Consider the following 16,752-nt stretch of genomic DNA (forward strand, 5'->3'; position numbering starts at 1 on the left):
TCCTGGAATACTATAGTAATCCATTGTTCTTTTCTTCTGCGATATATTTTGCACAAGGCTATCTAAAAAATATTCTGATCACATCAAAAACAATCATTATTCCCAATCATCTAAAGAAAAATTCCAAGATTCTTATCCTGGAATTCAAGAAGTTTTATCATAGGGCTTCAAAATACCTTTGTAATCTTAGAAAATAACTCACCATTCAGAATCTCCATTATTGTCAAAGAGCTGTACGCAACGCCACTCAGACATGGCTTGTACCTACTTGTTGTTGTCTCCCTACCTGAAATACTTTTTCCTAGTCTGTCTATTCAAAAGCTTTAATTTTTCCAGAACAAATCTCTCTTTTGTAAAACCTTCCTAGCCTCTGCTATCTTCTGGCTCATTGATTTCTCTCTCCTGTAAATTACTATAATATGATAAAGCAAAACCTGTTGCCGTTCAGATGATTCTGACTCATGGCAACCCTACAGGACAAAGTAGAACTGCCCCATAGGGTTTCCAAGGAGTGGCTGGTGGAGTTGAACTGCCGACCTTTTGGTTAGCAGCTGAGCTCTTAACCATTGTGCCACCAAGGCTCCTAAGTAGCTCTTAAGAGGTACAAATACTATTGTTTTCACAATACGCTTAACAAACAAAATAGATTAAAACTAGTCATCAGCTTACCGGCAATATGGATTTCTTCGCGAGGAATATCGAAGAGTAAGAAATCTGTAGTATATAAAAGGCTGAAGCAAACTTCCTTGACCACTGAAATAAACAAATACAAGGGTGACAAACAGACATGAATTCGTATGTATACTCTTAAAACTTAAAAGGCAATTCAATTGGAGAATGTGTCTCTTCATTCATCAAATGGTCATAGTAATACCTATCATACATAACTGAGTTATCCTAAAAAAGGAACTATAATATATATGATTGGTGACTGGTTAATGTTAATTTTTATAAGCATATGTCCATGTATATATTTTTACTTTTGGAATTTTAAAAAACTATTAAAAAAATCAGAAAATGTTACATAAATGCTTACATAATTACTACTAGTTGTTCATAATCAAGTTTTAAAGCTTCCTAAAATATTAAAGTGAAAAATGGTTCATTTTACATAAACAAATAAACGAAAAAAACCTAGTAAAGTTCAATAGGCTCACTAGTAAATCTACCCAGCCTGTACTATTATTGTTCTTCATTAAAAAATATAATTATAATAACCCAAGAGCTATATATATGCTTATGAAATTTCAACTCTGGAATTCTTCCCTAGGAAAAGCATCTAGATGAAGACACTGACTGAAATAATTACGAATAAAATACAGCAATACCTTTAATGTGGATGGTGGGGAATATCTAAGTAAATTAATTTTTTTTTTATATACTCAGTATAGCTATGTAAAATCTTGGTTATGAAAACTAAATGGCAACTTTGAAAAAAGCAGAACACAAAACTATATATAACGATATTTTAAAACTTTTTGAGGAAAAATATATTAAAATGTTAAGGGTGGTATTTCAGGTTATTTTTTGACCCTTCTTAAATTGTGACATTACTTTCATAATAAAAATACTTTGCATCATTACAACTTTATCATTAAACTAAATGTTATGTTCATTTCCCCCAATAGGTTGGCAAATCTTTAACTTTCTAAATTGAAGTAATGCACACTACAGAAAATACAAACTTGACATCTTACGCACTGAAAAACAGGTTTCCCGTCATTTTACTTAGCCTTTCCCCCAAATTATATCAGTCTATAATGTTGCTATGAGTCAGAATTAACAGCAACTGGTTTGGTTTTGGTTTTGAATGTATCCTCCAGAAATTTACATACACAAGTGCATATAATGACGAATATCAGTATAGCACTCACTTTATATAATTCACTGAATCGGTACAATAGTTCTAGGAAGGAGGTGGCATTATCATCCCTGTTTTAAATATTAAGAAACTTAGGCAGAAAGAAACAAGCCCTTAAACGTACATACACACACACAACACGTATGCACCCACACACAACAAAACATACATGGGAATGCACCACCCTGTTCATATTTAACTTTTTAACTTACTATACTTGGAGATCATCCCACATTACAAGGCAAATTTCTTCATTCTTTTTACAGCTTCAAGTATTCCATTTTATGCATGTACCATTATTTAACAAGCTCACACTACTAATGAGTATCTTGGATGGTTCCAGTGTATAATTATAAATAAAGCTACAATGATAATCCCTTTATCTGTTACGCATGTGTGCATGTGTGAGTAGGATCAACACTTAGAGTATATGTTCATTTTCAAATACAGAGCTGTAAGTACTATGGGGGCCTGGTGACACAGTGGTTAAGAGTTCAGGCTGCTAACCAAAAGGTCGGCAGTTCGAATCCATCGGCCGCTCCTTGGAAACCCTATGGAGCAGTTCTACTCCGTCCCATTGCGTCGCTATGAGTTGGAATTGACTCGACAGCAAAGGGTTTAGTTTTTCTGGTTCTGGGTATTACTGTAACAAATATAACTTGATAAAGCATTCTAATATTAGATTATGCTTCTATCGTGAATGGCAGCATGTAATGAGTTAAAACTGACTTTTATTTTAAAATGTGGTTATATCCAAGTAACATACTTAGAGCATTAAGAGTTTTTCCTATTAAAGATTCAGTAAAACTTTATAGCCTTATTTAATTTTTTTAGAACAAACTGATTTCTCTAAATATTTCTCTTCTCCTTTACAATAATCTTGAAAATTAAAATAATTGGTATATACTAAGTAAGTATTCAAATAAAATGTTACATTGCACAACTGAGTTAATGTATCACAGTGCTCCAACAAAAAATTTGATGCAGTTCCAAAATGAAGTTTTTGTGTAAATTTGCATGGGATCTCGGCATTTCGTCAGCAGTATATTAAGCTGATTTAAGAAAAGTATAAATTATCTTGCTTATTAAACAGAACCTGGACGTTTCAAATATAGACATCAATCACATCCATTAATAAACTGGTTTTGGTACCTATCACCTTAATTTTTATCTAGTTATATGAAAAATCACAGAACCTGGCATGACTCGAGACCAGGATTAGGCAACCCAAGAAACAGAAAAATGATTAAGAAAGTAAGTGGGCAAAAAGTTCCTTTAAATAATTGGGAAAACCAAAATAGGTTTAAGTGTCAGATTAGGATCACAAAAGAGAAAGATGAAAAGACATATACTCATAAGGAAACAGTGGAATTTTTACCTCGTCCCTTTTCCTTTGCCCCAGATTACACTAATCTTTTATGTGCCTTCAGCTCTGAAGATAAGACTTACTGACTTTAGGGTAAAAGTTTTAGAGTTACTCATCTGATATACAGCTGCATCAAAGCCTATGTTCTAGCATTCAGTGTTACAGTTAGAGGGATTTTGAAATTACGTATTTCAAATACTATCAGTTTTTAAAGTAAGGAAATAAAGGCTCAGAAGGCTTAGTCAAGTCAACCAGAATACAGGTCCCCAACAACCACAAGAAGTTTTTTTGTTGTAGTATTCCAGAACCTTATTTAGATTACATTGACTAGTTTGGGACACGACAACTTAAACAACATGTGGTGATCTTGGAGTTCTCAGAGGAAAACATTATTTTAAAGGACAGAAGAGACCCACTTCTAAGGAAAATCTATAAAATTTTGTTATTAGCTTGAAAAGAGACTGCTAAAGAAAGGAGTAACTGTCAGGTATGTAAAAACTTTACTAGTTAATCAAGTCGATGCACATTAAAATGAAATATAACTTTATAATCAACAAAAATAAAAGTTTGCTACATATTAATGACATTATGGAAAACAGACCACACAGACATTTTAGAGGACAATGGTCTATTAAATATAAAATGGATCTACCTTATACTCAGCAGGAAACCCTGGTAGTATAGTGGTTAACAGCTACCGCTGCTAAGCAACAGGCTGACAGTTCAAATCCACCAGGTGCTCCTTGGAAACCCTACGAGGCAGTTCTACTCTGTCCTATAGGATTGTTATGAGTCAGAATCAACTCGAGGGCAACGGGTTTGGGGTCTTTTTTGGGTTATACTCAGCAAAATCAACTCTGGTATCTATATTATAAAAAACATTGGCACGTGAGTTAGAAAAAAAAACACATTGCCGCCGAGTCGATTCGGACTCATAGCAACCCTATCGGACAGAGTAGAATTGCCTCATAGGGTTTCCAAGGAGCTGCTGGCAGATTTGAACTGCCAACCTTTTGGTTAGCAGCCAAACCCTTTAACCATTGCACCACCCGGCTAAGATGTTTATTTCATTAACATTTGGAAAAGGAAAAATCTGGAAACAACTTAAATGTCCGTCAACAGGAGAATGAGTAATAAAATACAGCACACTAATAAGATGGAACACTATTATTAGGTGCCTCTGAGTCAATTTCGACTCATAGCGACCCCATGTGACAGAAGAGAACTGCCCCGCAGGGTTTTCTTGATTGTAATCTTTACGAAGTAGATTTCCAGGTCTTCTTCCTGCAGAGCTGTTGGGTGGGTTCAAACCACCAATCTTTTGGTAAGCAGCCAAGTGCTTAACTGTTTGTGCCACCAGGGCTCCTCTGATGGAACACAAGAGCAATTAAAAGAAACGAGCCAGTACTGTGTGTGCAAATTAACAGTCATGAAAACACACCATGAGTGGAAAAAACCAAGGTGCAAACAACTGATTCATTATGATGTAAAACAGATATAATATCTATGATGTAAAAGAAAAAGTAAATAAAACTTAAATGCAAGAATCTAACGAAGAGATCAATATCATTTTAACGTTCTAATTTTTTAAAGAAAGGTGTAGTGGTTAAGAGTTTGGGTGGTTAAGAGTTTGGGTGCTAACCAAAAGGCCGGCAGTCTGAATCTACCAGGTGCTCTTGGAAACCCTATGGGGCAGTTCCACCCTGTCCTACAGGGTGGCAACGAGTCGGAATCAACTCGATGGCAACGAGTTTGGTTTTTTCTTTATTCATATATTACTTCTATAATTAAAATACAAACAAGTAGATTTTGTAGACAACTATCACTGAAAGACAAAATCAATGAATAGCTTAAAGCTTACCACATTTAAGACTTTTCTCTAGTATAAGAAAAATCACCTCAATAATGGCAGAATGGAATAGACTTCCTGAGAGTCTTTCAAAAGGAGTAATTGTGAAATTACTTATTAAGTTTTCAAAATGTTAAACGATAAATCACAAGGGAGGATGAATAAGACAAACATCTCAGTTTCTCTGCTATAAGGTGAAAAGGGTTAGGTTGGTGATTGCTAAGCTCCAATGGCTCTAGACATTAAAATCTGAGTTATTTATTACATTCACTTAGTCATCAGCCTCTCAAAACAAATGTAGTTTTATTCTTACCTAAAGAGCATAAAAACTGTAGCAGGCATCAAGAAAATTTCATTACAAGCAATAAATTTCAGAATATTCTGTTGATTAGCACTTAGTTTATCCAAGACAGATCTCAGCAGAGGTAAACTATTTGAACCCTTTGCCTAAAACAAAAGAAAATAAACAATAAACAATGAAGCATTTTCAACGACTCATTTTTTTTCCTTCGATAAAATAAATAGCATATCCAACAGGAAATACATCCAAAAGTCAATTAAATGGAAATGATGGTATAAAAGTTTACGAACTACTTAAAGGACAAAAGTCAATATACTTTCCTGCTTTATTGTATCTCATGTATTTAAAGAGTGAGCAAGAAAAACAACATTAGGAAAAGTCCTTTTCATTTTTAGATGTTTTATTTTTCTTAGAAAGATTAGATTATTTCACAAAAAATGGTGTTTTTTTTTTCTTTCCAGCCATAGAAAATCTGACTACCCAGTTAAAATACCTGTGACCCCTTAGATAACTAAGGGTAGAAATCAGAGTCTAATTACTACTATGACCAAATAACTATTTGTGACCAAAGAAACCTAAGAATGAAAAAAAGGCCAACATGAGGCATAATATTTTAACTCAACTTTCAGTACATATCCAGTAAATCTGCCTAGCACCCTAAGGGTCACTATGAGTTGCAACTGATTTGATGGCACCTGACAACAATTCTAAGATTAGGCTTTAACGGTGTTAGGTGCCAACCCAATGTACAACAGAACAAAAACACTGCCCAGTCTTGCACCATCTCACAGACGTTGCTATGTGGGAGCCCGCTGTTGCAGCCACTGTGTCGATTCATCTCCTCGAGGGTCTTCCTCTTGTTCTCTGACCCTCTACTTTACCAAGCATGATGTCATTCTCCAGGGTCTGGTCTCTCCTGACAACATATCCAAAGTACGTGAGATGAATGCAGCTTGAATTCCTGGCAGTTCCCGGTCGACGTAATGCTGCAAGCGTTTTTAAGTTATTTTCTGCAAAATTTTACTTGTGTGTAATATTAATGATATTTTTGGATAAATTCCGCATTCTGTTGGATCATCTTTCTTTGGAATGGGTACAAATATGGATCTTTTCCAGTTCGTTGGCCAGGATGTCTTCCAATTTTCTTGGCACAGATCAGTGAGTGCTTACAATGCTGCATTCGTTTATTGAAACATCTCAGTTGGCATTCCATCAATTCCTGGAGCCTTGTTTTTTGCCAATGCCTTCAGGGCGGCTTGGACTTCTTCCTTCAATACTATTGGTTCTTGATCATATGCTACCATCTGAAATGGCTGAATGTCAACCAATTCTTTTTGGTACAGTCAATCTGTATATTCCTTCCATCTTCTTCTGATGCTTCATGCGTTATTCAATTTTTTGTCCACAGAAGTCTTCAATACTGCAACTCAAGGCTTGAATTTTTTCTTCAGTTCTTGCAGGTTGAGAAATGTTGAGCTTGTTCTTCCCTTTTGGTTTTCTATCTCCAGGTCTTTGCACATTTCATTATAATACCTTCTCAAGCCACCCTCTGAAATCTTCGGTTCAGCTCTTTCACTTCATTATGTCTTTGTTTTGCTTTAGCTACTTTAGCTCAAGAGAAAGTCTCAGAGTCTTTTCTGATACCCATTTTGGTCTTTTCTCTCTTTTTAATGGCCTTTTGCTTTCTTCATGTATGATGTCCTTGATGTCATCCCACAACTCGTCTGGTTTTCAGTCATTAGCATTCAATGGGCCAAATCTCTTCTTGAGACAGTCTCTAAGATCAGATGGGATACACTCAAGGTTGTACCTTGGATTTCATGGACTTGATTCAATTTTCTTCAGGTTCTACTTAAATTTGATATGAGCAATTGATAGTCTGTTCTGCAGTCAGCCCCTGGCCTTGTTCTGACTGATGATATTGAGCTTCTCCATTGTCTCCTTCCACAGGTATAACTGATTTGATTCCTGTGTATTCCATCTACATGTACAGCTGAGGTCCACATGTACAGTTGCCATTTATATTGTCAGAAAAAGGTATTTCCAATGAATAGGTCACTGGTCTTGCAAAAATCTATCACGCAATCTCTGCACCTATCACCACGACCATATTTTCCAACTATTAATCCTTCTTTGTTTCTAACTCTTGCACTGCAATCATCAGTAATTATCAACACATCTTGATTACATGTTTGATCAATTTCAGACTGCAGAAGTCGGTAAAAATTTCAATTTCTTCATCTTTGGTATTAATGGTTGCTGTGTAAATTATAATAGGCTTTAATGTTACAACCTAGTACTTAAAAAAAATTTAATTAGCAGTTTTGAACATGAGCATAAAAGAGACAAAATACAATTTACTTGTAGTTAGAGCTGCAAACTAATAAAACAAAAGATCTCTGACGACATAACCTACTTAAAAGAGAATTAAAAAAATAAAGAGATCCATTACAACTTAAAAAGTCCTCTGGGGACTAAGAGGTAATTCTTAATACAATCCTTTGTCTACAAAACGTACTTTTGTGAAACTTCTACAATAAAAAATTACAAACTTAAAACTTTCAAAATCACTAAATAATTCAGAACAAAGTTGTATGAATAGAGAAACCCTTTGTGACAAAAGCTAAAATGTCTTAGAACTTTGAAATTGATGTCAACTACCTATAGTCTAGGAGTTAAAAAAAAAAAAGGCATAGTTTTACTTACATCAAGGAGCTTTTTAGTGTATGTGGCAACATGGAGCAAAGAGAATAACAAGATCGGAAAAATACTCACTGAAGAAAGCAATTAAGGAGAACATTTAAACTCATCAAATATGCTGCAAAACAGGCTACTTATGATGTCAAAATATATAGATCTGAAACAATATCTGCTAAAGCAGGGTTTAGTGTAATGGCTTTTGCTTCACTGATATATTTTAAAACCAAATAAAAATTTGTCATCGACAAGAAACTTAAAATTTACAAGTAAACCCCAGTTTCATTTTCTAAAGTTCTGAAATTTTTTATGAATAGTGAAAATTTTTCATTTATTCCTATTGCTTAATAAAACACTGTAAATATTTGCTAAATTAAAATCTGGGCCACTTCAAAGGGTTAAATAGCTTTTAACCCCAAAATGGCCAAACTGGCCATTCTAAGAGCCATCAAACACAGATACTTTTTTTGGACTGCTTTCACCAATTTCAATCGCTGATGAGGAGACTGAGATTTAGAGAGCAGTTTCCAGATTTTCCTCAACTAAAGACCTTTTTTATTTCTCTCCTACAAGAAGCCCATCATTTTGAGATACTGTACCTATTCAGCTGTTAGAATAAATACCTTCAGTCTGTACTAATAAAATGACAATGTATATTTGTGTTAGTATACAATCTATTGAGTGTCATCAGTTTAATTCCAGACATTAAGCAAAGAATTCTTATATGTGAGTTGCTGTTCAGCTTTATGTCATAGATAAAAATACAATTTTCATTCGACTTTTTGAAAAATGGAAACTGCTCAACAGACCCCACTCTCCCCTCCAATTTATACGAGATTAATAAAAACATACAATTTGTCAGTTATTTCCATGGAATGATATAAACTGTTAGCCAATAGCAAATGGCAAAAATACTTGTCCTAAAATATCAGAAGTTCCTAACAAAAGTACTTAAAGTTTCTAAAAAATGAGTATTATTCTACACTAACTGAAGGCTTGGTGTGACAGGAAAGAGGGGCTGCTATAATACAATCTGGGTATCTAATTCACTGTAACTCATTTAGGATCCAAAGGCTCCTAATTTCCAACTGACAAGCAAGACACAGACCTATACCCAAGTATTAAAAAAAAATCCTAACTTTCTAATTTCTGCAAATTAATATCCTGACCAATTCTTCCCTGCCACTCATAAGCATTAAGTAAAATTCCAATTTCCTGAAGGGTAGTGGTACTGTCAGTTGTCATCAAGTCAGCCTCCAACTCATGGCAACCCTGTAGAGACCATATACAAAAAGTTTTAAACTTTTTAATAAACCACAGACCCCGTTAAAACTAATAAAATCTACCCTCTCCTGAGGAAAATGCATGTGTGTCCAGGGAACCTAAACATACACATAATTTCTAGGTATTCACTGACACCCTCCAGAAAGTCCACTCATGGACTCCCATATGGTGTTTAGAAACTCCGGTAAGAGAGTAATTGGTTCCCAGATGTTTCTAAGTATACTGTAAAACCTCACTTTTTAAATTGAATTTTAAACTTTGACACATATCTAGACTTAAGACTGACTGAATAAAAGAGGCAGTGTGGATTAGCCAGAAGAAAACCTTGAATCGGTAGTCGAGATACCTAGGTTCTAGTTCTGGCTCTGCTACTAGCTGACCTCATTTTTCTAAGCCAAGCTTCACCCTATGTTAAATGAATATGTAGAGATCAAAGGTAGACACTTCTGAGTCTTTTACCTCTAACATTCCATAGTCTCAAATTCTTGATAAGAGACTCAATCTTAGCTTTCAATGCCACTGTTAAACTACTTAAAAAAAAACAAGGGGTAAAAAAACCTGTAATTTAAACCCCTAAGTACCTTTAAGTGTTACAGCAAGGACAGTATATCACCTTTGTAAGGGCAAAGATCAGAACACAACTTGGTAATGTTACTTTGGGCCCACTTTTATTTTTCACATAATAGCCAAACTACCTTAGGAATCAGATTAGTATTTCTTGCCAATTACCAGTTTGTTATTTTCACTGCTCGCTGTTCTATCCCTGTAAGAATTTAAGAAATATATAATCCTTAATCTTCAACATTCTGTGACAGAGGGGCTAGTAAATAACTACATAGAAAAGGCAGGCAGGTTGCCTTCACTGGTCACAATTCTCATTGGTTACGACCTCAGGATTCACTCAACAGAACTTCAGAGCAACTGCTCTGGGTCAGGCACGGTTCCAGAGTCAGAACCGATGTAGTCAATTTGTTCTATGATAATTATGTGGCAACACATTTTCTACTTTTCTCACCAAAGAAATTTTAAAGCACTAAAGCAGAACCAAGAACCTCTATATAACTTCCCATTGTATCTCAGAGGGACAAGAATTGATTGCAAAGGACAACAATGAATGTGGCTGGCAAATGCAGATGGATCAATCCAGTAATATACCAAACAAACAAGATTACTGTTTACAGCTGTAGTACAATTATCCAGTGAGTTTTATCAAAATCATCTGCGAGTTTTACCAAAAAAAAAATTATGATGGCACGTTACAGAGACATGCCCTAAAATATAAAAAACTTTATCCTAGAGTTACAAATCACTGATATTTTCTTAGGAAAGTAAGGAATTTAAACAGAATCTGTACATATGTTCCCACATAGCTACCTGCTTTTCCCACGTATTTAAAAGTACATCTAAGTATTGCTCACTCCTAAGGCTGCTAACCAAAAGGCCAGTGGTTCAAATCCACCAGCCATCCCACAGGGGAAAGATGTGTCAGTCTGCTTCCGGAAAGATTACCATGCGGGGCAGCTCTACTCTGTTCTATAGGGTTGCCAGGAGCCGGAATTCACTCAACAGCAGTGAGAGTGGGATCATCACACACACTTCTGAAATGCTTAAATCTTCAAATTCCAAATGAGTTATTTAACTCTCATAATCTTCAGGGATTATCCATGTGTCCTTATTTTCTACTGTATCCACAGCAAATTCCAATTCCTTTTAATTTTATTGATTATCCCATTCTCTGATTAAATAAGTTATTTCTTGACTTATTTTCATTTGTTTCCAGCTCAGTGGAGTTAAGAATGGAAAGACAGACACCTGAACACTTTCCCAAAGATGTGAATTAAATGAAAAAAAAAAAATTAAGTAAGTCCTACATAGGCCTGTGCTTTGAATCTGAAATTGTAAAATATGCATTTCTAACAGAGAAGCGTTAAAAGCAAGAAAAAAGACACATGAAGTTTAAAATTCCCAAATCAGTTCTCCAGTGTTTAGATTTCATATTTTTAAGTAAGGAATTCTCAAACTAAATGTTATCTTCGTTCAACTGAACGCAAACAAAACAAATCCAGCCTTCACAGAAGGCCCGCATTGCTGAATTCTTCCTATAGCAAGAAATAATCAGAAGAAATCTCTTACATGCTTAGCAGGCAATTTCGTTGGAAACATGTTATAAAAAGGATACTTGTAACCGGGTAGGAGTTGACAAAGATGAGAGAATACAGCAGGTAGTGGCAGCTGTCCTCTAACAAAGCCTGGGCCAGGAACGCTCTGCTTAAGCTTAACTGGAAGTGCGGTAATCTTTGGTGCAGCCTCAGAGCACTAGTAAGAGCATTTGCCAGCAAAGCACGTTGGTAAAAGCTTGCTGCTTCATGCAACCTGCAAATTACCAGAGGAGAGGTTATCATGAGACATAAACAACTACCATCTCTTCCTCCTTTGTGAATTGCATCATAATTGCACAACACCTAAATCTATTATTTAATAGTCAATAGAAAAAAAATCACTTGAACCTATTCTACCTTCTTATAAGCATCACTCACTTCATATACACATACCCAAATAAATTTTATAAAGCAGTCATTCTTCATGGCAAGTTAAAAAAAAAAAAAAGTCAGAATTGTAAAAAACATGAACTGGTCTCATCCCCACCCATCCATTTCTCGACATTTTCAATGTGCTATTAGTTGTAACAAAGCATAAGATACAAAATATTTCACCAGTTCATCATAGCAGATTATCAAAACCTTAAGGGCAGGACTTGTGTTTTATCTGCCCCTGAACCGCTTACAGTTGAACAAGTTATCTAGTTAAAAGACATTCCATAGAAAGTTACTGAATAATTGACTATCAAAGGCAGAAATACGTATAATACATACCCAAGAAGAGGCAAAACAAACAATGCAGAACAGTAAACTGTGAACAACCGAGAAAGCCACATTGCCGTGTCCAGTTTATTGGCCATCATAAATTGCTAGATTGAAAAAGAAAAATGTTGTAGTAAAGCAGGCTGGCGGATTACATTTTGAAGAATGAAGATTATGTAATTTTAGTCCTAATCAAAATGTTTTGAAGACGTATAGCCATTTATTTCGTAGTGAAAACTCTAAGGCAACTTGCTGCTTAGTGTATATGCTCATTAATGAGTCCAAACATTTTATAGTTTTCATATGGAAAGCACAGGAAGTACTTAGATAAAAAAAAAAAAAAAAAATCAGCTAACATCTAAAAAAAATGTAAACTAGGAAAGAAAAATCTGAACAAAAATTTAACTATAATTGTCTGTTTTCCTTCAATGCTTATAATACTGGCTTCATCTATTTTAAAAGAACATTAAATAAGAACTAATTGCTCTCGAGAGAACCATATGCCTATTTTTAGAAAAATCTCAGATTTCGATAGGTAGGTCTCAGATCTGAGTAAGAAGGCATCACACAAAGCCAGTCTGGATTAAACAAACCTTACAAAGTAGTACTGTAAAACCATGGTAATAGTCGCTAAGCATTGAACTAATTAGCTTTGGGTGATTTGCCTAGTACAAAAAGCCATGGCATACCACAGGTGCTCAAAATACATCTGTGGGTGTTACAGGGCACCTGCCTTTCAGAACACATGACTCTCTTCATGCCAAGGCCCCCACAAGCCTTACCCTAGTTTGGGTAGCCCTAGATGAAATGTCCATATACCATTTTCTTCCTCATTTTCACATTCTGTTAAAAAAAAACTTTTCCTTTGCTACTTTTTTCCAAAGCACATGTCCATTGCCACAAAACAATAACTTCTCGTTCAAGACTTATATTCAAATTCCAAAATGACTTCTATACTTTCTTTGCCTAGGATCTACATGAAGAATTTTTATACTTGAGACCCAATACAAACATAGGTAGGTATACAGACAAAAGTTTCACAAAAATAATACTTGTCCTTACTGTGTATAATGGATTTTGATATCTTCTGTTCTAATTAATTTTTTTAAAATAGTTGGCTGCGGTCCACTAAACTGATTTCAAAACTTACTAATAAGTCTTAACCTGAAGTCTAGAAACACTGCTCTAAGCTATCTAACTTATCTTTAAAAAAAAAAATACAAATTATGTTGAAATAGAAATATTCAAGTACATATTTTAAAGTTCAAGGATGTTATAGTGCATGCCTTTTTCATGATACGCAGGTCATTTCAGAAATATAAAATATGCTTGTGGTTTATTCTATCGAGTCTACCATACTCCTCTAAACTTAAATGATCACCAGTTGTCAAGTGAAAGGATAAATCTTCCTTACTGTGCTCAGTTTCTCTATAAATATACTCCACACTTTATTTTAAAACTTAATTTTACAACAGTCTGTAACCCTACTTGTTTGGGATATTCATTTGGTGATAAAGCACTTCAGTTTGTACACTTTTCTATGTATTTTATTTCATAAAAGTTTATTTGTTTACATTTTAAGAGTGAACGGCCTGCCTATTTATATTAATCATAACTGCACAACTAAAAAACAGTTCAGGCAAAAAACATCAATGGATCTTTGGATGAAAAATTGTGAGGAATTAAGACATTCACACAGTCTCAAATTATCATTTCACAGAGTCATTTTTAATTACAAAGGGAAAAGGTATTTTTTACAACAGAGAATCTGGCTGATGCCACCTTAACCAAATAATTAAACATAGCATCTCCACTGATAAGACATAAAATGCTTCCTGATGTGTGTATATGTAAAATGCACTGAGGACACACTTATCAAATGATAACACATTACATATATGTTACATATACAAGTGAAAATGTTTAATCTGAATCTAATTGTGAGGTAAGGAAATCAGACAAATCCAATTTGAGGACCATTCTACAAAATAGGTCTAGACTCTCCAAAAATATCAATATCATGAAAAACAAAAAAGAGAGGAGCAGAGGAACTGTTCTAGATTAAGAGGCTAAAAAGATATGGCCAGTATAGGCAATGCATGCTTTTTTGATTGGCTCCCCTTGAAATCTAAGAGGGTAGTAGCTTTACAGTACAACTGAGGACATCCGAATGTGAACTGTATATTAGCTAATAACATGTACCAATATTAAATTTTCCAAATGTAATAACTGCATTGTGGTCATGTAGAAGAATACTGAATTATTTCTGGATTAAGTATCATCATGCCTGCAACTCTAAACGGTTCCACAAAACAAAAAGTGTATATAAATAGAGATGTTGCAACATGTTAAAAAAAAATAAAGTGACTCGCCTAATTAACATACTCATTGGGTACAAATAACTAGAAAGCTACAGATCAGCATATTAAAAACAAAAAAAATTACAAAAACGTAAAGAATTAAGGACAAAGTGAAGAAATGAAAAAGATCGCTCTCCTGGCTTTGCGTAATTTCCGTACCACGCGATAAAGCAGTCAAAAATGTTCCCTGCACGAACGCGTGGACGGAATGAAAGGCATGTGTCACCGTACAACCTTAGGTTACGAAGTCAACCTTGGAGCCTATGACACTATGGGGTCAAGGCGGAGGGAAGAGGCCCAGTTTCCACTGCACACAGGTGAGCGCCACCTGCTCCCGTCCGGCCCGTGGTTGCTTCGGAAACAGAAGCTTGTAGCTCCTCCTGTATCTTCCTCACAATCTCCCTTTGCTAACCACTCCCCTCCCCCAATCACTAATCCCAGTCCTGAAAACACTGAGCTCCCGGAGCGCTTGAAGACCAGCTCCTTCCCATTTTTCCGCAATCAAGCCAGGCGACCCTGCCCACGCACTTACCACTGCGCCCGCCCCTTGGGGGCTGTTCGGGGCCGTATCTGCCATGGGGGACTCACACACGTGTCTGGGACGCTGCGACTGCCGAAGAGAAGAAAGAGATAAACCGTCAGCGCCGAGTCTACGACCCCGATAACCAGCTTCCCCGAGCTGTGCCACAGGCCAGCCGCGCCCTGCCCGAAATCTGAAGCTCCACAGGGGAAGGGTCGCTCCCGCCCGGGTACAGCGGACCGCCCCGGAAACACCCCCTGCGGCGCGGAAATACCTGTTCGCTACAGCCTCGCGTAAAAGTGGGTTTCCAGAAAGACCGGAGCGAAGGCGGAGCTTCCGAACTAACCCAAACAGGGCCGACCCAACGCTACCGGCTCCAGGGTTTTACAACCCGGAAGTTTCCCTTTCACTTCCGTGGCGAGGAGGCGGGGACAAAGAGGTGAAACAGGAGGAATGACGGGAAGTGTAGTTCTTTCTCCTCTGTTCGGCTCTGCCTGTCCAGTTCGCCAGTCGGCTCCATGACCCAAGACGCAAGACTAGCGAAGTAACTTTACCTTCATCATCGGTTCACAGAGCGCTCACCCTGCCCACTACTAAAACACGGAATCTCTTTATTGCCTAATTATAGACTCCTCAGAAAGGTCTTCGCTCTCTCCGTCCAGAGTCTCACTAAGTCCTGTGGTTCTACTTCTAAAATCAATTATTTCAACAAGCAGTTAGTAAGTCCTGCTATGCGACGGGAAACCCTGGTGGTGTAGTGGTTAAGTGCTAAGTGCAGCTATGTGACAAGCCCCATGCTTAGCAGGGAAGGAAAAAAAGATGGATATGACAGACTGCAGGAGAGACAAAACAGTAAATCGAAATCACTGCACAGTGCTCGTGTAATATGGGCAGAGGCAGAGTTATGCACAGGGAGAAAGTGCTGGAAGCACTCATATAGGCCAAGAAATTTGGAAGATGGCTACCTAGCCAACTGACTGGAAAAGATCCATATTTGTACCCATTCCAAAGAAAAGTAAGCCAAAAAAATGAGGAAATTATCAAACAATTTTGTTAATATCACATATGTAAAATTTTGCTGAAGACAATTCAAAAGTAGTTGCAGCAATACATGGACAGCGAACTGCCAGAAATTCAAGCCGGATTCAAAAAGGGACGTGGAAAGCGGGATATCATTGCTGATGTCAAATGGATCCTGACTAAAAGCAAAGACTACCAGAAAGATGTTTATCTGTGTTTTATTGACTATGTAAAGACATTCAGCTGTGTGGATCATAACAAATTATGGGTAACATTGCAAAGAATGGGAATTCCAGGACACTTAATTGTGCTAATGAAGAACCTGACTTAGACCAAGAGGCAGTCATTTGAACAGAACGAGGGTATGCTCCTTGGTTTAAAGTCAAGAAAGGTGTGCATCAGGGTTGCATCCTTTCACCATACTTATTCAATGTGTATTTTGAGCAAATAATCTGAGAAGCTGGACTATATGAGGAAGATGTAACTTCAGGTTTGGGGAAGACTCATTAACAACCTGTGATATGCTGATGACACAACCTTGCTTGCTGAAAGTGAAGAGGACTTGAAGTGCTTACTGATAAAGATCAAGGACCACAGCCTTTAGTATGGATTATGCCTCAACATAAAGAAAAC

General features: G+C 36.4%; 1 protein-coding gene across 2 annotated transcripts in view; it reads right to left on the bottom strand.

Annotated features, from left to right (window-relative positions):
* Positions 1-15,509, bottom strand: part of TMEM33 (transmembrane protein 33) — a 28,599-nt gene extending 13,090 nt beyond the window's left edge. For both annotated transcript variants that reach the window (XM_003411318.3, XM_010591437.3), the window contains exons 1-7: positions 15,374-15,509; positions 15,112-15,189; positions 12,232-12,326; positions 11,538-11,731; positions 8,084-8,151; positions 5,390-5,523; positions 670-753 (exon numbers count right to left, since the gene is read on the bottom strand). In XM_003411318.3, coding sequence (XP_003411366.1) covers positions 670-753; positions 5,390-5,523; positions 8,084-8,151; positions 11,538-11,731; positions 12,232-12,326; positions 15,112-15,156 — 620 coding nt within the window. In that variant the 5' untranslated portion in view covers positions 15,157-15,189; positions 15,374-15,509. The remainder of the gene's footprint in view (positions 1-669; positions 754-5,389; positions 5,524-8,083; positions 8,152-11,537; positions 11,732-12,231; positions 12,327-15,111; positions 15,190-15,373) is intronic.
* Positions 15,510-16,752: the final 1,243 nt, after the last annotated feature.

This window comes from Loxodonta africana, chromosome 5, assembly GCF_030014295.1.
Source record: "Loxodonta africana isolate mLoxAfr1 chromosome 5, mLoxAfr1.hap2, whole genome shotgun sequence".
Taxonomy (NCBI): Eukaryota; Metazoa; Chordata; class Mammalia; order Proboscidea; family Elephantidae; genus Loxodonta; species Loxodonta africana.